The following is a 27,414-nucleotide window of genomic DNA, read 5'->3' as shown; positions in this document are numbered from 1 at the left end:
CAGTTTGTCAAAGAGCAAATACCTCCTTTTGAATGCTTGATTTAAGGCCGCAGGCATGCTTCCCTTCTGACTCAGCTCTTTGTTATGACTAACTGTTCAGTGGATATAGATTTTGTGTAACTGTGGATAGGTTTTTTATGTATACACCATTAGTAAATGTAATGAGTTAATTTTACACCAGGCATAAAATAAAAAAAGCTCAAGAGCACGAGTGCAAATGTGCTGTTGGTACATTAGAAATACACCCACTTCAGTCATTGTGTGTTTGCTGATTAGCAGGGAACAGAATTAGAGTCAAATTGCATTTTATTTTTTCAGCTAAAGATACAAAAAGTAGTAGAAGTTAACTAATTAGTTCCCATTCCCATTTACAATGGCATCTTTAAATTGATGTATATCTTTTTCTTCTTTTTGAATTTTTATTAAATAAATTGATGTATGTCTCAACCCTGCAATAAGCAAGGAAGCGGCAACTGAGCTCAGAGGGTGAAGTTTCTATAGAACATCCTGTTTTGAAGATCCAAAATGCATGTGCTTGAGTTCATCGCTCAACAGAGCTCCAAACAAAGTAAGAGACTGAAAGCACTTTAGAAAAACACTGGACTAAGCATTAATAAATATTGGCTACTGATGCTGATATTGTCCTCTAGAGCTGCTGTTTATTTTTTGTTCTGTTCTATTAAATTTGTATACTCCTCTTCCTCCGTAGATCTCAGGTCAGTTCGCAGCATAAAAATACATAATAAGAACAAGAACAAAACAAAGCAATACTTTTATAGCATTCTTTTCTTGCTTTTTGTTTTGTTACTGAGCATTTATGGGGGGGGATCTTTAATGTGTCATCTTATCACACACACACCCTGGTATTTATATGACCCCTACCATTGTCCCATCCCAGGGCTTTCTAAGACAAATAAAAAAGCAGGAACCCCCCCCCCAAGAAAACGTTTATTTCCCACCTCTGCCCATTCAGATGCACATAAAAATTCCAGAGAGTTCCAGGATTACTTCATCTGCCTGCAATATTGCTCTTCATTACTGTCTTTGGAAGGAGAGCCGCTTGGTGTCCTTGCACACTGCTTAGCCTTTGGGCTGATGCTCCCATTGTTGTCCTGAAGTGGACTATTCTTTTCTTCCTCTGTCTTCTGCATTCCACACTTATTAACTGCTCATCCCTTTCTTTTCTTTTTTCTTTTCTGTGTGGCCTCCATTGCAATGGCTTACTAAAGCTTCAGTTCCACATGGCACTCCATTAGTCACCTCTTTTGTTCATTATAATGTCTCCCCACCCCAGACTGATAATTTTTCTCTCTTTTTTTCTTTTAAAAAATTCAGCCCTTGGTTTTGCTCGGTATTCTCTTATTCCCATGTCTTCTGTTGTCATTTTATAAAAATGAGAATGTATACTTGAGACAGACAGACATAACACATACATCAACTTTACAAATTTGGTATTAGGCTAGTGGAAATCTTTGCCTTAAATTTAAGCTAGACATGACCTTAAACTTGTGTGGGGAGATGTTTTTCGTCCTTTCCTTCTGATGGAAATTGCCCTCTCACACCTCAAGCTGCTATTTGGTACAGGAGGGAAGATGCCATTTGCACTTACGGAAGCTCTTCACCCACGTAAAGTAGCAGTTGGGGCAGGGGCAATTTCCATGACATCCCTCTGCCTCCGCCACCGTGCTCAATCCTGCTTGGGCCAGAGTGCCTGCTTCTTACTGCTACAACAGATGCACACAATGCCAAGCAATGAATATCAAGGCCATGCATCTTTTGGCCTTTATACAGAGTTCTGCAAGGTTCCCCAGTGGACATCTTGCTAGCCCTGCTGCTGAGGATTCTTTTTAATTAGCAGGTCTCAAGTAATGAACCTGAGGCCTTCTGCATTCACTGGGCTATGGCTGTTTCCCACATATCTAAAAGGGCAGACCATGAGGCCTCCTTGAAAAAGAAAGATATTCCAATTATTTCTGTTCAGGAATTGGGATGTCCCATACATACATGTATACATACATACATACATACATACATACATACATACATGTCTCCTGCCTCTCTTTCCCCATGGAAACCAACGTGCCTAAATGTGGTTCCCTAGGCTGTGCTGGTTGTAACTTGCTAATAATTGACTGTCCAAAGACCATTTAACATGTAAGTCACTAAATGATAATGCATAATGTATTTACAGAAACCAGGAATGAAGTGTCAGAACTGAATCTGAAAGGAAATTGAGGATCTCTGTCGATAAAGGAATAAACAGTCCATTTCAGGCTCAGTTGGTTGAAACGTCTTGTCTATCTCAATGAAGTGGACCTAGATGGCTTGTTGACGCCACAGGTCTTATGTTGAACAGTCACGGCAGCCCCATGGACCAAAAACCAGGGGTCAATGTGTAAAAGTAAAAATGGTACATACAGTGGACTTCTTAATGTACAGAGTATGTAATTTAGATGTATACTGGTTGTATGTGTGTAGGCCTCATGCAAATCAATTGTGTATGGATTTAAGGTGCATGGAAAGGATAGAGACACACATCTTTATCAGGATTCTTTTCTTCCCCTCCCCCTTCCCCTATTTTCTCAGCTCTAGCTCCATATCCACACTTTATTATTATGTCATTAGCCACATTTATTTCACTACTTTTAACAGTCATGTTAAAGGGGCTGGGAATTTTAGCTCCGAGAGGTTAGCACCCTTAACAAACTACACTTCCTGGGATTCTCCATGACTATTAAAGCAGCATGATAATGCTTTAAATGTATGCTATGGATGTTACCATAGACATTGTTAAAAACTCAGCTCGTGATATTCTCAGACGCCAGAGATTCCACTTGAGTTGCATCTTTATTCCAGGGCAAGAGGGAACCATGGCTCCATGACAGAGCAGATGCATTGCATGCAGAAGTCTCCATGTTAAGTCCCCAAGATCGTCAGGTAGTCGGATGGCAGGGTTAGGAAGGAGGCCTACCTAAGGCCATGGAAGGCAGCTCCCCATCAGAGAATATAGTCCTAGGATGGATAGACTGATGATCTGAGTCAGGAAGCTCCATAGATATGTCTCACACTATAAAGCATAATCCAAATCCCCTTACTTCCATAAAATGGCAGAAACTGCCCTTAATTTTAAAGTTAGGGCATCTCAGAATATCCAGTTTGTTTCTTCTTGTTCTTCTTCTGTTTGTATTATGTCCAGAGGCCTCTTTTCTCCACTCCCCCCCCCCGCCCCAAGGAAATGGATATCCACACAGTGTAAAATGCGCAAGGGCAGCCATCTGCCTCTCAAAGGGCATGTGCATTTTTATCTAACTTGTGCCAGCTGGCAAGAGTCCCTAAAGGCACAGATTTAGATGTCCTGATACAAATTTAGAAGCTTTAGACACCCAGGCTCCACTGCCTTTTCTTTTCTGTAAGAACCATGTTAAAGTTGAATGATGGTATTGCGAAGTCCCTTGGAAAAACAGTATGACTTTTCACATTCAAGAATGGCCCACACTGGAAATGGCAGTGGTTGCTTTCTAACACTCTGTTTATGCAGCACACTATAGGAAGGTCTCCGCATACCTGATGCATGAAAATTACCAGACGTTTCTTCTTTCTTTTGAGAGTAGGACTGAGAATAAAATTCTCACCACTTTGCAAACATTTCTGAGGCTGTTGAACAACATTTTGTCTTTTTGACGAAGTTTTGGTGCTCCTTGTGAAAATATTAGTTTATTCCTTTAAACTGCCATCCCATGCCCTCAACTGCCCTCATTTGCTCTGAGTAGCATTTTTGTATTGCCAGATTGTAACTTTAGATAGTGATGCTTGTCAAATCAAACAAGGCATCACCACTCATGTGAGTAGCTCATGGGTGTCCTGGATGGAGCCGAAGATGGAGGAAAAAATGGCAGTGAGGAAAGAGCACCCAGAGAAAACAGTGGCACTGAGCAGAACCACAAAAAGATTAAAAAGATGAATACTGATACAGTTGGAATAGTTGTTTGGATAAATTTCTAACCCAAGAAAAGTGGCAGTTTCTGCTCAAATAGAAACTTTGGAAGACTTGGTGCAGTCTTGTTTCAAAAGTAACTAAGCATTCCAGCTAAGGCAATCCTTTCCCTTGAGGAAAACACAATCTTTTAACTTCTTTCTTCTTTCTAGACTCTCCAAAGAGCTGAAGGTTGTCTCCCTTGGGAGGCTAACATCCATTCAGCACTACATTTGTCCATTTCAGAAAGATTCTGTCTTGGTTGAAAAGAGAGTTTGCTTGGTTTATTGTGCTGTCAGATCTTGGCACTCTCTATCCATGTAGATATGCATTTGCAAATTCAATTTTAGGGGGAGAGAGGGAGCATGGAAGGATGATCAAGTCTTGGGGGTGGGGGAAAGAATCAGCAGATAGCATATTTGAAATTAGATTTTCAAAATTACTGTTTATTTTTAAAAAGGTCTCAGGGTCTTAAGGGGGATGTTGATCAGTAGGGAGAGCACTTGAAATTAGATTTCATAAATTACAGTATTTTTTTAATGCATGTAGCAAGGCATCTATCCCTCCTTGTATCACTCAATAAAAGAGGGTAGCACACTCGGAAGCAGAAAATATATAAGCCCCCAAGTTCACGTTTGGGCTGGAAACATATTAAAATGTAAACTTTAATGGAATTCATGCAGGGGTGAAGAATGATTCAAAGAGGCAATGAGCATGTGCTTTCAGAAAAACAAAGAGAGGAGGAATATTAAGAAACAAGGGCTTCAGCGCCGTTATGAAGGACTACTGTGATTTATCGAAACTTGATGAGATGCACCTCTCAAAAAATGCAAATGTCTGGTCTGGAGCTGTGTAATAAATGGGCCCATGCACAATAAAACATTTGACTTGTTTGGTAGACTCTTACTGAGGCTCCATATGCTCTGCTTCATGCTCCTTGCCCTTTTATCAGGCTGCCTTTCTTGTGTCTCTAAAACTTAAATTAGAAGACTGTTGATGATTTAAAATCCATGTAGAGTTTTCAAGCCTGTGGTTAAGTCAAGCAAATGAATGTGGAAATTTTGTGAGTGTGCAGGGACACGGCAAACCACAGAAAGCAATGAAGTTTGGGAACAGCAAAACACATGTAAATTTCAGGAGCTGCTAATCACATGTAAGACTACAGCTTTAGGTTGTGTGAGGCTCCGTGTTGCCCAGTGGGGAACAATTTAAATACCACACAGTCTGTCAAGGGAGAGCGGCTACATGCTCTTGCAGTTTTTATTAAAACAGGCCAAGCTAAAACTCAGTTCCCCTGCCTCCCCCCACCCCACCACCCTTTTTTCCATTTGTTAAAGTTGTGCTTTAAAAGAAGGAGATATTTTACAGCTTTTCCAGAGATTTGCAAGCTCCCCCCCCCTTGCATCAAGGCTAAGGCCCATGGCAGCCTTGAAGTTGTGCTGAAAGAATGTCAGCAGACTTCATAGGGTTTTCTATCAGCCCTCATCTTATTAAGATCTGTTTACTGAACGCTTTTTCCTAAGATGAAGGAACAGCAGAGCAATCTATTAATCAAATGTTATTTGAAGCAGGCCAGTGTTGTTCAGGGATTTCCCCCCCCCCCGCCCAACATAAGGATTTGTGCATGCAAATATATATACAAAATGGGTGCCTCTTTGGTGAGCCTGCACTGCAGTTCATAAAAGATCTCTCTCTCTCTCTCTCTCTCTCTCTCTCTCTTTCCTCTCTCAGAAAAAAGCCGGCTAATTAAGAGCAGCGAGAAACGAAATGCCAGCTTGTAGATTTTTCTTACCCCTGCAGGAAGAGCCTTCCCCCCCACCCCCATTAGATTCCTCTTTCTTGATCTGATGTAAGGAGAACAGAGAGTCAGCTGTGAATCTAGTCCCTTGTTCTCATTTCCTTGATCACTGACATGGTTTCAGGGGGAGAGGGTGGGAAGGACAACAACGAGAAGGGAGGCTGTTGCAAGGTTTTTATTTAAAAAGTTACCCTCCCCCCTCTCCTCTGCAAGATACACAGATGCTTCGAGAACGTTTTGTATTACGAGTTTGACTTTTCCCATTAAATCCCATCCTCTTTTCCCCTTGTCTCCTTATTCGTTAAAATGCTGATTACAAGTCAGTAAGCACATAATTCAGCTCTTTGATGAGTGCATTGCCAGTGAGCAATGCAGGGGGAAATGCTAATTTTTTTTAACCCAGCAAGCTGTCTAATGGCTTCAGAAATTAAAGGATAATTGCACATGAGTGAATTTCTGTTTTTACAAAGTCCACTGTTACCATTTGGAAAGTATTTGCATTTTTCTAAACACACACACACACACACACACACACACACACACACACCACTTCATGTCAAGTTGTTAATTCTTTGTTATTGTTTTCGTCTGGAAAAAAGAGACACGTTTCACTCTTTAGCCTTGAGCACATTTATTTGGAAACTAGTTTGGGGGATTTCGAGAACTGTACTTTCCTATATGGACAAGTTCACCTGCGTGTCCCCAGCAAAGAGCTGTAGCTCAGCAGTTGGGCTTCTGTCTCACACGCAGAAGGTCCCAGGTTCAATCCCCAGGTGAGAGAGCCGTACCTGAAACCCTGGAGAGCAACTGCTAGTGTAGTCTGTGCTGAATTCGATGGGTCAATGGGCTCACTCACTTTGAGGCAGCTTCCTATGTTCCTATGATTTTTCATCCCTTCATTAGTCAGTAGAGATGGGTGAATCTGTCAGTTTTGGTTTCTCTGTGTGCCTCATTTTTCCAATCTTCAATTCTCCACATTTCCACTTCAGTTGCATTTTTTAAAGTATGCATAAGAGTTAACCAGTATTTTATTGCAAATTTCTCCTACGTATACATTTTTGTATGCAGTTTGATCTAATAAACAGATTCTTGTGATGTATTTTTCACCAATAGCTGATTTCATGCACACATTACACCAGTATATGCATTTCTGCACATACTGCTTCACTAGAGAATGTTGTTTGGAGATTTAGAAGGAAGATGGTTGTTTCCAATCAGGCATAAGGAGAGTAGTATTTCTCTGTCTCCCTGCCTTCTTCTTGAGTGCTGGATTTTTGTTTGCTAAGGAGTAGGGGTGGGAGGAGTTTGCTTGGATTTGAGCTACTTTTCTCCTTTGCAGAAATAAAATTAATGCACAGCACACAACCTAGATCCCCCTCTGCTGTGCTGATTGGATCCCCATGCCGATTAAATATTTCACACCGATTAGAGGAAGCTGAAAGCACTCAGCTGGTAATTCAGCATATACATGACTTGTACAAGAACCGACTTTTGGGCTTAAATCAAACACCCCAGTTTCTGGCAGTTTGGATTAGAAGGCGTCATCTGCATTAAAATCCTTCAGCCCTGTTGCCGTGAAGCCTAATTAACAGAGGCACATAAGGGGAGGGGAAATGAATACATTGCATTGCAAATGTAACCCTAAGAAGTATCTTCTGAAAACAAAAATCATCAAGAACAAAAATGACTATTTTAGTTCTTTCTTTAATTAGGATCTCCTCCAGGACCCTTCTGGAGCAACGCTTTTTCTAAGATGCCTTATCCTCACCCTGCCATCATCTAGTCTTGCCAGCTGAAGGCCGAGAGAGAGTGAGAGAGAGAGAGAGAGAGAGAGTTACTCCCACTTTGTTTTGGTAGGGCTTTCTGAGTAAACAACATGCATAGGATCAGGTCCACTAACTTTTATTTCTGTTTTCACTAGTTCTTGATATCTGCCAAGGTTTCTCTTTTCTCAGTAAACTGGAGGTAAAATATGTATTAATAATCATGCTGTTACCTTCTATGGTCCACTCCATATCCTTTGGTATTGCAGCCTATAATGCAATTTAGTGGTGGGAGGGTGGGGCTTGGTGGAATTTCTCTCTAACAGTGCAGTCCTAATGTGTTTGAAAAGGCTTAAGTGCCCCTTGCTTTGTAGAACACTGAGCCAAGAGGGTGGCTTCCTCCTTCATCTGCGCTACTGTGCTGAAGTGGGCTCTCTGGAACCCTTGTTAAAATTGCACCATCACATTTAACAGAAGGTTCAGTTAATTCTGTGCCTCTGATAGTGCCCATTGTCAGTTTGCAACATGCTCTTTCTCCCTTACTGTCCCTTCTCCTGATCCCTTGCCACCCTTCCTGCCAAATTATGTGTGTCAGGCTAAGGATGACTTATCCTTAAGGTTCAGTAGAACAAGGTCCATTTTTACCCACTTCAGAGCAAATAAAGGCCTTTGCCTCCTGCTTTTTTTAATATCAGCATTTAAAAACAAAACATACATTGTTTCATTGGGCCAAACTTCCACCTCTTTGAAGCAGAAGCAGGGCATGAAAGCACAAGAAGCCATATTCTGTCTTTGTCCCCAGCTTCTAACATCCAGAAGTGCTTCTGAACATGGAGAATCCTATTAACTATTTTTGATAACAGCAGCTTATACATACACCATTCATAATTGGTCAAATTGTCTCTTAAAGCTATTTAAACTAGTGGTCATCACTGTATCTTCTGGCACCAAGTTCCATAGAGACCAATCTCTGTCTCATACCACAGTTAAATACCAAAATGGGCCTATTCTGGAACAGACCAGGATAGTTTCCGTTTGAAAGTATACATCTGTTTCTGTTTGTGGGTTTTTTTGAGAGATGCACCCATGGAGTGAAAGAAGGAAATACAACTGATTCACGGGCCCTTCCCCATGCTTCCAGTCTTGTGTGAAGGGGAAAGCGCCATGTTGACTACCTCCCTGGGGCGCAAGCCTGGGCAATATGTATGGAGGTCCTAGACTGCCCAGAAAAGACCCTCTTCTGAGCCTCCCTACTGAGGTCCAAAGGAAAGCAGAGCAATATGTTTGGCGCCAGCTTGGTTGCAGGAATTTCCACAGGGAGGCATACAAGGATTTGTGTAGGGTTTACTCCTTAGCCTTTTCTTCTCCTGAAGATATCCCATGAGGCAACAGAGGTTCAGGGTCAGAGTTCCTAGATGGTCTGCCTTCCCAGGTTGACAAGCCCCATCTGCCCCTCACTTCCCTCTACAACCGCCTTCTTGACCATTGGACCCACTATTGGTCTTGTCCACTCAATCCACTGGAGCCTGTCTTTGCAAGCAAGGTAAGTCCCTAATTCAGTGAAGGTTTGAGACCCATCAGCTACCCTCACTTGCTTTAGCTGCCCAGTAGAAACCGTTTCCCAGGGTGTGGTCTCTGTCACATGCTGACAGCTTCTAGGAGTCACAGGTGAGAGCTGAGTGCAGGGATGCGACCAAAGGTGGACAAACTATCCCAGAAAGAGTACAATGTGTCGCCCACCACAAGTATTACCCCTTCCCTAGCATCCCATACACCCTAATTAACTCCTTTTATCTGTTTTGAGTAGAGTCTTAGGTTTCAATTTGTGGTCAAAGTTCCTTATAGAAAAGATTGTCCATGAAGTCCCTTGTAGAGCATCTCTGGCCATTTGATTCACATAGGTCCAAAGAAGACAAAGGGAGTGAGATGCGGCCTCACATACCAAAGGAAAAATCTGCCTCCTTTTGTAGATAGTGGAGTAAACCAATGGTGAAAATACTCGATATCAGGTGAAAATGGTCCAGGCAGTCAATCAGAAATTTACTTGCAGGATGGTCCCACCTTTCCAATGGATTTGAACTTCCATTACAAAACAGCAACTCAGTTCAGAACAGCTGGGCTACCATAAAAAATGGGTTAAACTGGGTAAGAGGATTATTGCTGTCACACCAGGTTTCTCAGTAGGGGTCTAGATGCTCTAGCCGACACTGTTGTTCTGATCAGAATTTAGGGATTCATCACAGGATGTAGTTGCAGAAATAGAACGTACTTGAATGTATAATGGTCATGTGGAGTTCCAATTTATACCAAACTGCTTTCATGTGGTCACCAGGTGCATGAAAGTTCTGAGGATGAGGTGTGCACACTCATGTACATGCTGCAATATCATTTTTCCATAAAGAGGACCACTGGCCTACAAACAATGAATACACATTGTGTACATGAATATATGATGACCATGTGGTTTTTTATACGGGTAAATATTTGCCTGGCTCATAGAAGAATGAAGCTTGGGGGGAAAGATCACACTATAGCTGTCAAAGTCACTATTCATCTAAGTTCCAAACGCTGTAATTTTTTGAAAAGCAGCACTGAGAATACGTTTGTGGTTCATTTCCGTTGAAGGACAAAGATTGTTAAAATGTGTTTACTGTGAGTGGAGGGTAAATTAACAAAGGTCAAGACCCAGCCTGGTTGAAGAAATAACTATTTAGCTCTCTCAAAATGCTGAATTAATTTGAATGCTTCCATTCAAACATGATTGCTATTCATTTGTGAGCCTATCAAACTCTCCGAGTTTCACAGAATATTCTTCTCTAGACTAGAGTGTTATGTTCTGCAGAAATATATAAATGAAAAAGAATGGATGTTGCTGTGAAAAGGAATTGAAGGATTTTTATTTCTATTTTATTGCCTCAAAACCTTAGTGTCAGGGGAATATTGTTCTGGAAGGATTAATAGAACCAAGTGCATGTCCAGAGCATGTTGGAGTTGTAATATGGACAGTGATGGACAGTGAATTCTAAATCTCACTTAAACAGATCACTTCTCTCCACCCCCATCCCTGAGCCACGAAGGGATGTTGACAGCCTCACATCAATTTAAAGTCACCACCACAGGGAAGAAAACGAGTGTCAGAAAATAAAGTATTTACAGTGTGATCACACTCTTATTCAATGATTCCTATATAGACATGTGTGCACCGGTATCTGCATAATAGGATTCTGCTCAAATGAAGCTGTTTAGGAAGGATGACGATGTTGGAGTAGAAAACAGATGAAGCTGAATCTCTTTCAAAACATGAGATAAACATAAGCTCAAGCATGGGAAGGAAAATGCTGAGGGAAACTTGAGCATCAAATTATAACTAACTCTCCCAAAATGTGGATATAGAACAGTATCGGAGAGCAGTTGGTAAAGACAAGTACTTGCAAATGATAATACAGGTTTGTTAATGTAAGTAATAAATGTGATACAAATTCCATCTGCTGTACCACAGTCTAGGACTCAGAGGACCCAACTAACAAGGCAGTCCTAACAATATATTCTCAGAAGTCCTACTGAACTCAATGGGGCTTACTCCTCAGTAAGTTGAGTTAGGACTATATCCTAAGTCATAGAGTAGGCCAATTTAAATAAATGGTTTTAACTTACTTCAGGCCATTGATATCAAATTATCTACTCTGAGTATGACTGACATTGGACAGCACCCAAAGTCTTTTACAAATAAATTCTTTTCTTGTTGTCAAGAAGTCTAGTATCTCTTTTTGTTGTATTTTTTTCAGCCACAAAAAGCAGTGCTATAGATTACAACTATTTATGACCTGCAGGGACTGGCCTGGTTTAGACATACTTTTCTTAGTTTATTAAGCCATGGTATGTATGATCTTTGCATTGCCCCATACTTCCTCTCTTCTCAGCATGCTGTAAGGCACTTCCTGCATAATTTACCATTGTTTCCCATCACATGTGAACCAGAAAACAATGGATAGCGGGTTCAGAACAAACCAGCATCTTACATCAGCTTCAAACCATGGTTTATTAGGCCAAAATAATTAAATATGTGTCTATACCTCAACATGTGAAATTTGTATTCTCCATTTATGCAAAATACAGCTTATATATCCAGAGAGCTATGCAGACCCCTGTGTACAATCAAACTGTGGAGGTCAGAGTGGAGACCAACAGGCGCAATTTCCCTTTGTCTCTTTGCAAAACTCTTTTGAGTTTATTGGATAATTTTTTTAGCCTTTTTTGAGATGCCACCTAAATGCAAGGCATTGTCACCTTCCTCAGGTACTGACATACCGAAGAAGCAATGAGTGGTGCCCACACAGGAGGAGTAACTGGAAGTGCTGGATTGTTTACAAGAAGATGTGATCATGTGTGCTGTGGCATGCAAGTATGGCAGGAATGAGTCCAGCAACCATGCCATCAAGATACCCGAGAAAGAAATCCAGGCAGCAGTGGTAGCGAGTGCACCTACAACTGCCAAGGTCACCAGCTACGTGTGGAACAAAGCTCTGGTGAAGACAGAGAAGGTGCTGACCCTGTAGCTAGAAGACATGAACTGCCAGCATGTCCCCACTGATGGCAACACCTTGCGCAAGAAGGTTCTCCATCTGTATGTGCACTTCAAGTCTGCTACTGAAGAGGGGGAGTGGGCCATGAAGGAGTTCTAAGCCAGCTCTGGTTGGTTGGTTCAATGAACTGCTTCAATGATTGCTTCAACCTAAAGAAGCTCCACATCACTGGCGAAGCTGCACCTGCAGACACAGAGGCTGTGGAAGCAGACCCCCGTGAGCTGAAGAGGCTGCTGCAAGAGGGCTATTTTCCAGAGTGGGTCTTCAGAGCAGACAGAATGGGCCTGTTCTGGAAGAAGATGACTGAGTGCCCTTACACTGCGAAAGCAGAGAAGGCAGCCCCCGGATTTAAAGTTGCGAAGGATCAGGTGACTGTGCTGCTCTGTGGCAATGCGGTTGGGCACCTGATCAAGCCAGGCATGCTGTACAGGTTCAAAAACCACTGTGCCCTCAAAGGCAAGAACAAGAACCTACTGCCTGTCTACAGACAGTCCAGCAAGAAGTCCTGGGTGATTGCTGAAAGCTTTCTGGACTGTGTCCACAACATTTCAGCTGGGAGGTGAAATGTTACCTGCTGGAGAAGCGGCTGGAGTTCAAAGTACTGCTGCTGGTGGTGGATAGTGCTCCTAGTCACCCACAGGGACTGTAATTTCCACACAAAGTTGCTCCCCCCCCCAATACGTCTTCACTCATCCAGCAAGGGTAGCGCTGTGGTCTAAACCACCAAGCCTCTTGGGCTTGCTGATCGGAAGGTCGGCAGTATGAATCTGCATGATGGGGTGAGCTCCCATTTCTCTGTCCCAGCTCCTGCCAACCTAGCAGTTTGAAAGCACATCAGTGTAAGTAGATAAATAGGTGCCGCTGCAGCAGGAAGGTAAACAGTGTTTCCATGTGTTCTGGCTTCCGTCACGGTGTCCTGTTGTGCCAGAAGTTGTTTCGTCATGCTGGCCACATGACCTGTCTGTGGACAAATGCCGGCTCCAGTGGCCTGAAAGCAAGATGAGCGCTGTACCCCATAGTTGCCTTTGACTGGACTTAACCATCCAGGGGTCCTTTACCCCCCTTTTTTAAACTCATCTAGCCTTTGAATCAAGGGGCAATTAACTGCTTCAAGGCTCATTACACCATTCTCACCTTTGCCTTGCAGATCAATGCCATGGATGCTAAGCCACATCTCAACCTTCTGGCATTCTGGAACCATGCTGGCCTGATTGCAGGTTGGATTGGGCCCTGCTTCCTTCAGAACAGTAGATTTTCCTACAGGATTACATTTCTTTAGAGCCAGTCACAACAATTATCCTTCCGTACTTTGGTCATCAGAACCTCATTTGCGTAAACAGGGTATACAGTTCAGTGTGGACAGTAGGTGAGGTTGACAATTGACTATGTATTGCGCTTCCTCACTCCAAACGGATTTTCTATAAATGCACTACAAATTTTCATTTTCCTAATTTCACCATCTTGAGGCAGTATTCATGGAACCAGGCTTCTTTGATCCAATCTCACAACTTCAAAAAAGCCAGTCCATTGTTTAATAGCTGTGCAATATGGATATTTAACAAGCTGGGTCCTGATTATTCCCTGCTGAGGTTTCATTTTAGCTTGTTTTTCTTCTTCAAGTTGCCAAACCACCATTACTACTAGCAGAGACCTCTGAGATAGAGTGCCTTTTGCTTTTTGAAAGTACGTAAGCAGTAGCAAAGCTATTCGGCTGGAGAGGCATATATTGGCTCTGCTTTGTATAGTTTTAGATTTATGAACAGGACTCAGCCATGTAGAATACTGGAAATCACAAACAAGCAGCTGCTTTTCCAGCACATTGAAGTGTGTTTGCATGTGACTGGCATACATATTTCAAACTCCAGTTTGCCTGTGGCATCCTGCCGTGAAAATGAAAGTTGTGTTGCCACTGAAAGGCGCTGCTTCAAAAATGGGTGTATTGTGAGGACTGTTATGCAGTATGTGAGAAGCAGGGAGCTGCTTCCCAGCATTTATAGAATGTTTTTGATTGGCTCTTCTTTTATGACATTATGTTTTCAACTACAATGCCCAAAGCAAGCTTAAGAGATCCTTATTACTCATTGTTCCAAGAAGAGTCAGAGAACGTGTTCTGCTGACTGATTCCCAAAATGGAGATTTTCTCTCTTTTAAAAGGAGGATATTCTTTTTAATTAAATTTGGCAGAAATATAACATGGCAGATGTAGCTTTTGTTTGAGGATTTTTTCCACCTCTCATATCATAATCTTTGTTGTTTCTGCCAACACCCCTTTATCAGGCTCTCCATAGGGTATGAAGTCAAAAAGAAAGAAGTTCATTAAAGAGGAAAACCAAACTGTTTCTCCTGGCAGGAGAATCTAATTAAGAAAGATGTTCTGCTATGTTTGATCAATGCATTTTTTCATGGAACCTTTCAAGTCAGCCACTGTGGTGGCCTCAGGACTCTCACGTTCCAGTAGGTTTGCCAGCAGTCAGGGTTTGACCCAAAGTTTCAGGATTTCAGTCTTTTTAAAAAGGTTTCCCAGTGGAAAGGAGCACATCTAGGTCCACAGATTGTGGGCCTCCCTGATCTCCCCCACAAAAATATCCCTTACCCCCCATGCCCATCACGAGTCACCACACACCTGCTTTCCTTTCTCTTAAAGTTACTTAACAGGGAGGTCTCCACTAGTAGAAAATGTATACAAAATCCCCACCACAACAGATTAAAAAGAATGGCAAAAACACCAGTTGGCGCTCATGCAACGCCCTGTGTGGAAGCATCAAACAGTAGCAGCAATCTATGGTAGGACATTATGAGCCAGGGTTGGCAGTGCTTGTTTTGTGCCTACAACACTGTTCAGGAATGTTATGGAGGTTTCACCGTGAAACCTTCCTGTTGTTGCTGCTGTCATTGCCACTGCCACCAGGAAAGTTTGAATGGAAAAGCGAAGGAGGTGACTGTGTAGAGATGGTGGGGTGGAATAGCCTGTTGTATGCCTGGGCCAAGTCCAGCATTCAGAGATGGGTTTGGGTTCCACTTATAATGTACTCAGCTCAGGGGTCCAGAATTGGAAAGGACACATCTGAATCACCCCCGTTTTGAACTTCAACCACCAATACTAGTTTCTTTTTGTTTGTTCATTGGTTTTTATGTTGGAGACTACTAAAAATGCAAATGCTCTTCCTACAGTCATTCAGCCCAAGAACTCTGTTGCTCTTTCATAAATTTCCATAATGACCTAAAATATAGTGTTAAAAGTAAGTGCCTCATAAGTTCGTTTATTTATCTGTTTAGGCTATAGAACTAAGATTCCTTGCATGTATATTGTTTGAAAAACACTCTTCTCCTTTGACTTTTCTTTGGCTTTATGTAGAATAAACATCATAAACCATGATGTTAAGTAGAGCAGACCATGTACACGTTTGTTTCTTGGTTTCATGGATTTGTGGATCAAGTTGTGCAATAAGCATTTGAGTCTAGTTCTCAATGGGCTATATTAGTTCAGACTACATGTGTGTGCTCACACGATGGAATGCTCACCCACACAAATACAACTGCCGGCAGGTAAAAAGCTCATCAACGAGAAGGTCTCCAGCTTACCTTCTCTCTGGCATGCTGTTCTTAAAATCTTCAAAAGCAGTCGCAGCTTTCCACTGTGCGAATCCCCACCTCCAGTCTGAAATGGTGTGCAGCCCAGACACAGGTTTACCACACAGAATCACTGATGCCCATTTATGTTGAAAGACATAAATGCTTGAGTTAAGTCTTTATGAATAAAGGTTCCAGATACAGATTAACTGTGACTTTTTCTAAGCACCGCTATTCTGGCTAAACAGTCTTTGAGTCTGTGCTCCTTTCTCTTCGTATGTTCTCCAACATTTAAGAGATGTAAACAGGGACATTTTTGCATACCAGTTGCATCACCCCTGCTCTCTCATTAAAAATTGCTGTCTGAATGCTGACCTCTCCACTCCACTCCGTACGCATTTCACATTGTACATTGTGTTTTTTCATTTGTAATTAAAATGTCTACCCCACATAAGTTTATGAGGGAAGGTGAGTTAAACTGAGTGTTTAGAATGCTTAATTCCAACATGGATCTGACAGTACACTAGAGAATTGTTTCATCTCAAACATATACAGCAGCATTTGCTGAATCCATAGGCTGTGCCCTGACTAAAATGGTTCCTGCAGAATTTGATTTGCTCATCATATCCACAGCATTTAAACACATCATGCATTTTTAAAGGTTCCTCATTAGCAGATCTTACTTGTAAGTCAGTTACAGTACATGATTTGGGATCAATTATAAACAGCTCTAATGCTACTTTCGTGAGTCACTGTTCAAGAGTTTTTCTACCCTGAAAGGCAGCATAAATATAAATCTCCCCCCCTTTTTTACTAAATATATTGAAAGAAATAAACAAAGGAATAGAACTATCACTCTAAAACTGAAATGTGATGGCAGTAGCATTAACATGTAGAGTCTTGTCTACCTAACATGGTCGTTATGAGGATAATATGGGGATAGATACCATGCATATCTCCCCCAACCCACTTTGGGAGAGTATGATAGGAAGCGTATGAAATAATATGAACACAAGAAGTCTCTAAGCATCAGAGTACCAGTATTTGTCTACTTATAAATGTGCAACTTACATAATTTCAGATTTCTGTAGTGGGCCCCCTGAATGTACAGTGGACGCTCGGGTTGTGAATGTGATCTGTGTGGGAGGCACATTTGCAACCCGCAGTGCCACATCTGCGCACACGTGGGTTGTGATTCGGCGCTTCTGTGCATGTGCAAAGCGTGATCGCCCAAACCCGGAAGTAACCTGTTCCGGTGCTTCTGGGTTTTGGTGCGTCCGTAACCCCCCAAAAAGCAACCTGAAGCATTTGTAACCCGTGGTATGACTGTGCACTGGGATTTTTTTAAGGGAAAATATTCAAACAAACAATTTTTTTTTTTTTTGCAAAACAAAATTCTTATAGCTGCTATACTTTTACAGTACAAAAATATTTAACGTTTTACTGTTCAGATTTGTGCGCTATACTGTAATAAGCATGTTTAAAGGAGTTGTAAAACTGGAACTTCTGCAGGTGGAAGAAAGAAAGCCCACTAGTCCAGTGTTTCCCAACCACTGTTCCGCGGCACACTAGTGTGCCGCGAGATGTTGCCTGGTGTGCCGCGGGAAAAATTAAAAAAATTGAAAGATTTTTTTTAAAAAAAGTCAAATTTCCGATTGGGGCGCCGTCACTAGATGACCCCTGGGGTTCCCTCCCTCCCCCCCGCTCTGCGCCTCCCTCCTCCTCCTCCTCCGGGGAGGCCCTTCCTGGCTCTCGGCCAAGGCTTGGCGGCTGCCACTCACTCACTCGCTCGCCCACCCGTCCCTCCATCCCTGCACCCAGCCTCTCCCCCTCCGTCCCCGGCACGGGGGCTGCCGGGATCCGCAGTCCCCTCGCCCTTGGGCTCTGCGCCCGCGCGGGGTGCGCAAACTACGTTTCCCAGCGTGGCCTGGCAGGCCGGGCGTTTTGTTTGAAGCGCTCTTCTCCCGGCCATGGAATGAGCACAGCGGCGGCGGCCGGGCGGGGGCTCTTCCGCGCAGACCCCGCGCAGCCTGCCTGCGCCCCCGCGGAGATCGGGCGGCAGGATGGAGCCCGGGGATCCCCGCGGAGGTGGAGCGGCGGAGGCGGAGGCTGCCCCCCAGGTAGGGCTGCGTCGGGGGGGGGTGTTATTTTTGCAATGCTGCATCCGCGCCGGAGGGGACGCATCGGACCGCGGGGAGACCCCTTGGCGGGCGTGCAAGGCAATGCATGCGTGCAGGCGTTGCATGGAGTGCAGTGCAATGCAATGGCAACGCGGCGCCCTGCATGCATGCATGCATGCAACTTCCACCGGCGCTCCGGACTTGGCAGGTGAGGGGGGTCCCCAGTGGGCGGCAGAGAGAGCTGGGAGGGCGAAGGGGAGCCGGGGGGGAGCAGCGCTGCTCCCCGAGCTGAGCCCGGGGGGAAACTTCGGCGTCATTGCGCCGGGTGTTGGAAGCGGAGGCTGGCGGGGGCCCCTCACCTGCAAAACCTGGTTGCCTCTCATATATTTCGTGCATTGCATTCATCGCCCGCTTTCTCCTCCAAGGAGCTGCCAGGGGCGCGCGTGGTTCTCCCCGTGTTATCCTCGCAACAACAGCCCTGCGAGGTGGGTCAGGCAAGTGGCCCAAGGGAGCACCCAGGGATTGTCCTGGCCAGGTGGGGTGATTTGAACCCTGCTCTCTGCCCGGTCTTCGTCCTCATTTAGCCCCCACATGTGCATGACTGTGCATGACTGAGGTTTCCCCCCCTCGTCTTGGCTATGGTGTGAGTCTGTGCTGTTAATTAATGGGGTTCTGCCTTCGGAGAAGATGAGCCAGCCCTCAAGGAGGTGATTATGTAATTTGCTAGCAATTCATGTCCCTCCCGGCGTGACGCTGCGCGCTGACGTCACAGGGCTGTAATGGTGGTGTGCCTCGAGATTTTTTTCATGAAACAAGTGTGCCTTTGCCCAAAAAAGGTTGGGAAACACTGCACTAGTCAGAGTTGCACTAGATGACAAAATTAAGAAAACACAGACAAAGGGTCACAGACATTTTGGGAAGGAGGTGTGAAGGATCTACATCAGGAACAAGGGGCAGGGGAGGAATAAAAGACCTATTGCCCCCGCGGATCCTGCTGCCTGAGGCCCTGGACTCAAGGCTGTGGTCAAAAGAAGTCTAAAGGGAAGGGACTGAAGACCTGCAAGAGAGAATTCGAAAAGATCCCATGCTCCAAGCAGCAGAAATCTTTGCCAAAGAACTGGGGCGGGTAGAGGATACACGCGCTTTTTAACTTCTAAAAGCCCCTTATCCCAGAGCGCACCCTTATTTGGGAGTAAGCCCCACAAAACTTAGTACGACTAGGAGGTAAATGTGAAAGGGCAGGCCTTGCGGGGTGCGCAATCCTGGGGAAGTTCTCTCGCGCAAGTCTCATTCCAATGAGCAGGAGCTGCGCCAGTGCTCGGCTCCCGCGGATTTCCAAGGGGCATGCGCAGAACTTCCCGGTCGGCCAAGCCGCGGCTTTTGTTTGGCTGCCTTCCCTCGGCCGGTCCCCCGGCTGGGGCTGCTGCTCGACGGGCTGGTTTTCCTCGAGTCCCGGCGGCCCCCCAATGTGTGCTGCTCAGGGGAGGAAGGCAGGGGGGGATCGATAAACAATTAAGGCACGGGCGATCCGAGTCAAGTGATCCCAAGATGCTCCCTCGCTTAAGACTGTGTGTGCGAGGGAGGGAGAGAGAGAGAGAGACGCCCTGAATTAAACCCAGGTCCGCCCACCCCGACGGGGCTCGCCAGCGCCCTCCGCTCCCCCGGCAGACAGACGGGCCACCCCCGATGGGCCGCGCTGCCCCGCTCTGCTCTGCGCAAAAGGCAAGGCGGAGTTGGCCGCCCCAAAAGGAAGCCTGCCCGGCCCTCCGCCTGCAGCGCCGGGGGTCGCCGACAAGCGGGCGGCTCGGGCAGCAGAAGCCCCCGCGGAGCCGAGGGCTGCTCGGCGGGGAGGGCGGCGGGGTTCCCGGGGCTGGGCGGGGAGAGGCGCTTTCCAAGGCGGGAAGCCTGAGCGCGTGTCGCCTTCTTTTCTCCCCTTGCAGAAGCTGGCCGTGCGGAGCTGCTCGGCGGCGGTGCTGGGGGGCAGCGCAGCAGTAGCAGCAGCAGCAGGGAACGGCGGCGCCAGCGGCAGCAGCACCAAACAGCTCCTCCAAGCGCCCGCCGGCGGAGGAGGCGGCGGCCCCAGCTCCGGCCCTCCGAGCGTGGCGCTCTCGGTGCTGCCGCCCAAGGGTCCCGTGGCCATGGTGACCGCGCACCTGAACGGCGGCCTGGGCTGCGGCGCCCAGCAGAGCGCGCCCATCAACCTGCAGACCAAAGGGGGCTGCAGCGCCCGCCGAGCGCCCGCCGCGCCGGGATCCCAGAGCCAGGTGAGCGGGGTTGGGGGTGAGGAGGGCGGCGGGAGGGGGGGGTGCTGGGCAGGGGATGCAACGGGAGTCCGAAAAGCTCCAGGTAGACGCACACCTCTGTCTGCTTTGGAAACCCACCTTGCTCGAGAGTCCTGGAACTGCGAAACTTTGCTCACGGGCTGGAAGATCGTTGCCATCAGTCGCTAATCGATTTATGATGATTCAAGCAATAAAAATAACTCAGGTGTGGAAGGAAGGAGGTAGAGATGCTGGAGTAAGTGACGGGGGTGGCCGCTCAGGTCCGCATTTGAGTACTGAGGGTTGTTTCAAAGGCTCCAGCACTCTGGGTCTCTGAGCATACACTGAATGTCTCCATGCAGTCTAGTGAATCGCTGGCCAGTCCGACCCAGTTTGGTCAAACTCGTGAGTCTTCAGCTTTCCAGAGTCTTGGGCAAGAGACCCTTTCAATCCAGCTGCCCGAGATCTAACTGAACTGGAGACCCCTCAGCCTGCAGCTTCGTATGCAAAGTATGTGAGGTCTTGCTTCTTCCCAGCTGCAAAATGAAGCCCAACCTTTCCTTTGGTGAAGTGAAGCTGCGCCTCTGTGATGGTGTATGTGTGTTTCACTGGATGCAAGATTCAAGTGACAGCGAGCACATGCAGAGTGCCTTTTGTCTCAGAGGTTACAGACACGGGGTCATGTCAAGGGTGAAGAGAATAGAGGAGGAAGAGGCTGGAGCAGGAAGATTATGGTAAGAAGGAACCTTCAGGCGGACAGTGATGACAATGGGCTTTGGAGGCTCTAAAGATCAGCAGGGAACAAAAGGTGGGGGCTATACACAGGGATGTCTGGAAACAGGAGAGCCTGCTTACAGAAAGAAGTAATGGGTAGTCAGTGATGTGGGTTTTCCAGAAAATTGTCCTATGGATAATTTGTATTGAAACATTTTCTGATGCCCTGGAGAGTGATCTAGTTTAGCATGTTTATTTAACTTGCAATTTAGTAAAGAAAGATGTGAAACTACCAGGCTTGCCAAGCATTTATTTGCACTGGCACCAATTCATTCCTACTAATGAACTTAAGAAATTGACACTCCCCCCCCCACCCCAATGTGTTGATTATAGAGACCTTTCTAATAATGCCGTTGATTATTCAGAGTTGGGGCTTCTGCTGATTTTATTCATTTTGCTATGTTGTTTTTAATATTTCCTTTATTATAGAGAAGCAATTGATACATTTAAAAATATTGATTTAATTTATTTAAATGTCAGTTTCTGATGGGTTTTCTATCTTTCAGAGGGGAGAATAATGTTCAGTGTAATTAGTGCTGTGTGTAGTGCTGCTTTTGAATAGTCGCAGACAACCAGAGGAATGTGATACTGGATGCAAAGGCCAGATTCCAAGATTTCCGGTGGTGGTGGTGTGGTCTTCTGTGCCTTGCTCCTCATAACTTGGATAGGAAGTATAAATTATGCAAAATTAAACATGCAAGTAATTCATATGCATAATGTATACAGTTAAGAGAATTCAGATGATTTTGGCACAGAATTTGGTTCTTCTTTAGGTTCAAGTTGTGTTTTAAAGCACAGAGTACATGCCAAACAGGTTGGAATAAACTTCTGTCTTCTTGACAATTTCTTTCTTTTGTTCCTGTCTGTTCAAAAGACTGAAAAAAAGAATATAGTTCAGATCATGTTCTGCAAGGCTTCCAGAACCATTTGGGAAAATAACTTTAGGAATATGAAAATCCATTTTGACATCTGGCTAGCTATAGACGTTTTGCCGTACACATGTTTACATCAGTCGAGCATCAGTAGGCTCTATTTAAACAAGCCATGCAAGCCAGTACTTTTGGCTAGGCATTTGCCTAAAGCCTGCTTTCTAGATTCCTTATTCTGGAAAGTCTTGTTGCAGCATAGTGAAATGACAGTTGTATTATCTCAGACAGGGAGTAGTTAACCCAAAAACCTGTGAAATATGCATTGCTATAAGCATAAAAAGTAAAGGACTCCTGACAGTTAAGTCCAGTCGTGAATGACTCTGGCCAAGGGAGCGACGTCCGGGTCATGTATAAGCTTAGATGACCAAAATGCAGCACAAAGTGTCTTAATTTGTATCATCACCATCAGTTCTTATTTGTTTGTATCATCTCAGTCAGAAGAGGCTTGCAGGTTTTAGAGCAGACATAGGCAAACTCCGGCCCTCCAGATATTTGGGACTACACTTCCCATCATCCCTGGCCTTGTCCTGTTAGCTAGGGATGATGGGAATTGTAGTCCCAAACATCTGGAGGGCTGAGGTTTGCCTATGCCTGCTTTAGGGTGACTGCAGTGACAAGCTGGCCAAAAGCAAAAACAAACATAAAACCTGAGACAAGATGGGTGGTTGACTATGGGTGGTTGACTCCTCAGTCCAAGAAGTGGTCAGATCGCTTATTTAGGATGGCACCACCCTCCATCCTAAATGAGCAAGTACATAGTTTGGGGTGCTCCTGGATCCAACAATGTTCTTGTAGGTGCAAGTGACCATCATGGCAAGGAGACCTTTTGCCAACTTCAGTTTGTGTAGCAGTTAGGGCTGTTCCTGGGCAAAGAGAGCCTGGCCAGTGATTCTCGCACTGGTAACCCAAAGTTTGGACCCTGCAGCAAGAGCAGAGTGTAGTGACATTACTATTGTCAAAGAAGAGCACTGCCTGGCTGTGTGCTTAAGCCAGGTTCAGTGTGCTCCTTTGACTGTCAGGGATTGGTTGGATGCAGAGGACTAGTGGGAGAAACCAGCCGGGGAACCTCTAAGGGCAGAAGGCTCAGAGCCAGGGGTTGGTGGTGGGACAGTGATGAGTGGTCAGAAGGAGAAGGTGTTGGAAACTGGAGAGGGAACAGGGTTTAGTGAGCAGGGAGAATCTGTGTCAGAGAGAAGTCCAGGACCAGGATCATAGGCTGAAGGAGGAAAGGAAGGAGGCCAAGAGGCGGAGTCCAGCTGGTGAGAGGCGTGGGTGTCTCCTCAGGCAAATAACTTTTAAAATTTCGCTACACCTTTTAAAATATTGTCTGACTCTGTTTTATGGTGCTTCTTGAGACCGCTTTGTTGTTCTGCTGTTTTAATTTTAAACTGCAGTTTTATGATATTGTGTTACTCTTTTAATTGCTTTTTATTTGATTCAAAAGCCACCCTGAGGTTTTAGTTGTTTTTTAACTGAGCTAGAAATTCAGTACATAAATAAATATGCTTGTGGCATTGAATAAGTAATGAAAAAGAAGAAGAATGGTTTTATTTGCATTGTGGCATTCTCAGGGCTGTAGCCACACCCACAGAGTTTGCAGTGCTGATTTACACCAATCCTTGAAGTTTCAGATTTGCCTAAAGGAGGGTTGTTGTTTTTGTTGTGTGTGTGTGTGTGTGTGTGTAAGCAGCACAACCCTGATATTGCCTTAAGCCACAGCATGGATGTTGGTAGCTCAGCTGTTATATCAAGTTATTTAGATTTTCTTTTTGATGAATAAATAGAGGCATGAAGTAAATATGCAAGCTACACTCCATAATGTGATTCTAGAAATGTTGCAGTAAGAACCGCTTCTCTGAGCAAAGGATGCTGGTGCAAGGCAGAATATATAGTGTGCCCATGGAATGGGGAAATAAACATCCTTCATCCCAAGAGCCACATTCCATCATGGAGAACCCGGGTTGGCGAGGTGAGCAGGGTCAGAGGCAAAAGCTGATGGGGCAATGAATGTGACTCTTACATTAGGTACAGTAGCCAAAATACCTTTTGGCCAATGTAAAAGCCAGATAGTTCTGCCCACACAGCTTTCCATTCATGCAAGCAAGAGGACACATTCTAGCCTGGCAAAAGCTCTCAAGGAAGACACGGAGAAAGGCTAACGGGGGCTGTGGCCCCAGGGAGGTGCATGACTTAGCGGGGTGAACTTCATCACTCCTGGTGGGTAGTTTAGATTTCTATAGAATTATTTCTTTTGTTTAATTTCTATCCCACCCTTCCTCCCTGAACAGTGCCTTGGGTGGCTAACAGCATCATTAAGAACATATCCAAAACCAATCAAGTAGCAGTATAAAATTCTAAAGGGCTTGACTCTTCCAATCTCTTTCCAAAGGCCTTGACCAGGGGTAGGCAATCTAAGGCCCGGGGGCTGGATGCGGCCCAATTGCCTTCTCAATCGGGCCCACAGACAGTCTGGGAATCAGCGTGTTTTTACATGAGTAAAATGTGTCCTTTTATTTAAAATGCGTCTCTGGGTTATTTGTGGGGCATAGGAATTCGTTCATTTACCCCCCAAAAAATATAGTCCTGCCCCCCACAAGATCTGAGGGACAGTGGACCAGCCCATGGCTGAAAAAGGTTGCTGACCCCTGGCTGAGAAATTGTTAGTCTCACACCAAGTACAATGCACAGTACTTGCATTAAACCTTCATTTGGTGGGGTAATACCCCAAATCCTACACTTATTTTTAGCAACTTATTTGGGGCAGCTGTATAAATTAGTAGGCAAATAAATATGGGGAAAGCAAAATGTCACTTGCTACATAGGTATCTTGCTAAAAGAAGTATTGGGTTTTGGATATTACCCCACCAAACCAGAGGTAGAAGTAGGCATAGGAGCAAACAGCAGATGTGACTCTTCACCATTGTTTAGTGGTCTGTGTTCCAGCCATGCAAAACTCAGAGATGTCCTGTATATACTGTGTGCGTGCGTGCGTGTCCGTGTGCATGCACATCTAGGCAAGTAACAGTTATCACAATTAAAGAACACATTCCAGCTTTGCAGCAGCACTAGGATGCACAGCAGGGCATCTCCACCTGGGAATTTGCAGAAACCAAAAGAGGTTGTGATTTTTCATTGAGTAGTTTTAATTAGCGAGTTGGATCCATTGTGTCAAAAGTCAGACAAAGTCGCATTTTGTTCCATCGTCTTGATTCAAAATGGCATCCAATCACCAACAATGACTGCTCAAGAACCCTTGTGCGGAGTTTGGTAATAACAGATGGACAGACAGAGAAACCACTTTCCTAAATACATAGTAGATAATAATTTAATCAGTTTACTACCCTTGCTGGTGCCTTTCCCGGGAAAGTCAGAGGCTCACTATGTCAGGTTCCTACTGGAAGACCGGACAAAAGCTAGAACGTTGGCAGTGGCAAAGTTTTTATCGGTGGTTGCAAGAACAAACGAGCCCTATATTCCAAACAAAGTGCTTGATTAACCTGGAGGTAGACGGTATGAACTCTGTATTAATTTGTAATGTTTTGTTGGGTCTCTGGACCGTAATAAAGATTGATGATGAATTTAATCAGTTGAAAAAATAAAATTGCAACCTGGTACCTGCTTTCCTAGGAGTACCTTCCCAGGGAAACTTCTGAGAAGACATAGGATTGTTCCATAAAATACGTATTGGTTTGCTGCACAGACTGGTGCACAATCCGTAGCACAAGATCTTACAAAATCAGCACAGGCTTACTGAAAGTAGATTCCAGACACTAGATTTTATCACTGTCCACAGTTGTTCTAATTTTTCAGAAATCATTTCATATACATCCAGACCCTCCAAGTGCCCCTATTTTCCAGGGATAGTCCCGGATTTTCAGAAGCTGTCCCAGTTACTGATTATATCACGGAATGTCCTGCTTTTCCTTAGAGCATCCCTGTTTTCATCAGACAAATGCTGGAGGGTATGTATGTAGAGACTTAAAGCAACAGAGTAACAAATTCTCAATTTGATTCTTTCTGCAGACAGAAAACTACAGACTATGTGGAACATTTTGGTGTCTGCTTTCCAATATAGAAGTAGTCAACTGAAAATTAAAAACAACAAAGACTCTGCTCAAGGGGAATTTATCCATTTTGATCTAGTAATTTTTCAATTTGTGTTTGTAGTTGATCATGCTGTAGCAAGGAATAACCTTGATTGTATTCATGGATGTCAAGTTGAATTGGGAGTACCCATTTTCAAGTCTAGTTTTAAATTCCTTGCAAGCTATTTTCTTGTCGTTTGATTGAAATAGACTTCTGAAAGGCCATATGAATGCAACAATGTGAACAACATTCTGGTGCCAAGAAATCAGATTAGATACTTCAGAGTAAATTTGCTCAGGGAAACGTAATTTTGAAAGTGTTTCTCAGGGCATATTGATTAGCTTAAGCCAGTTTTTGAAGACTGATAATGAATCTTCAGCCAAGAGTATTCCCGTTTCTGTTCTCGGAAGAACAAAGAGTGTATGCTTAAAGATCTATAGAATGGTTCTCAATATTTTATATTTAAAAGAATTTGAATAAGAGATCCTAAAATTAGGGGCCCATTGTGAAATGCTGCAGTGCATTTCCAGCTCCTAATATCAGTATTTCTGTTCAGGGCTCCAGCATAGTTGTGAGTTCACAGGGAATGGGAATTCCAGGAAAGGGCACCTTTTTTCTCTCCCCCACTGTGCTAAAGGACTCAGGTTTGGGGCTTGACTGTCCACTGCAATACTTATAGCTTATAAACAGGGTGCTATGATGACACAGGGAAAGGTGAAACTGTTGTTTTTCATAGTTTTTTTTAAATACTCACATTAAATACATGCCCCAGACCCTATTTTCCACCTCCAAATTTGTTAGTATAAACGGCCAGCTCCTTCTTCACAAGGACTTTCCTTTCCCTGCTACCCCGACCCACACCTTCCGCTTCCTGCATTTCAGTTACAGATAGGTAGCCGTGTTGGTCTGCCATAGTCAAAATAAAAAAATTCCTTCCAGTAGCACCTTAAAGACCAACTAAGTTAGTTCTTGGTATGAGCTGTCGTGTGCATGCACACTTCTTCAGATACACTGAAACAGAAGTTGCCAGATCCTTCTATATAGTGAGAAGGTGGGGAGGGGTATTACTCAGAAGGGTGGTGGGAATGGGAGATTGGCAGGTAGCTGAGATGAGCCTATTTCAGTCGCTAAGAGTCGTCAACAGGCTCATCTCAGCTACCTGCCAATCTCCCATTCCCACCACCCTTCTGAGTAATACCCCTTTGGTTTTTATTTATGTATCATTTATTGAGAAGAGTTTATAAACCACAATCAAATAAACCCAAAAGAAGATACATAGAATTAAGTTTCCACCTTTTCAGAAGGCCTCAATACTCCTGTTCTGTTTGTTTGATTTTTTACACAAGAGAAGGAATTAACATACTCTCGCTTAGCTACCTTTTGTGCCTGTTACTTGGCTAATTTGCATTCAGGATCATATCATGAAGAATTACCTTTTGGGACAGAAGGATAAAAATGTGCTATTAAAAGATCTGAGGCTGTGTCCATATTTGTTGAGCTGTGGCTTTTAAGTGAGGGGAAGACGCCTCTCAATCTAATAGGCAAGGAGACTGTGGT

At 44.4% G+C, this 27,414-nt stretch overlaps 1 protein-coding gene across 4 annotated transcripts in view; it reads left to right on the top strand.

Annotated features, from left to right (window-relative positions):
- The window catches only part of PHF21B (PHD finger protein 21B), a 190,063-nt gene that overhangs the window by 104,360 nt on the left and 58,289 nt on the right, over positions 1–27,414 (top strand). For 2 of the 4 annotated variants that reach the window (XM_082223135.1, XM_082223136.1), the window contains exon 3: positions 19,748–20,071. The exons of the other annotated variants lie outside the window; for them this stretch is intronic. In XM_082223135.1, the coding sequence (XP_082079261.1) occupies positions 19,748–20,071 (324 nt within the window). The remainder of the gene's footprint in view (positions 1–19,747; positions 20,072–27,414) is intronic. 4 annotated transcript variants of the gene reach the window in all.

This window comes from Podarcis vaucheri (genome assembly GCF_965113315.1).
Source record: "Podarcis vaucheri genome assembly, chromosome: 5".
Lineage (NCBI taxonomy): Eukaryota > Metazoa > Chordata > Lepidosauria > Squamata > Lacertidae > Podarcis > Podarcis vaucheri.
Note: the sequence above shows the minus strand (reverse complement) of the source record. Positions and strands in the feature narration are given on the sequence as shown.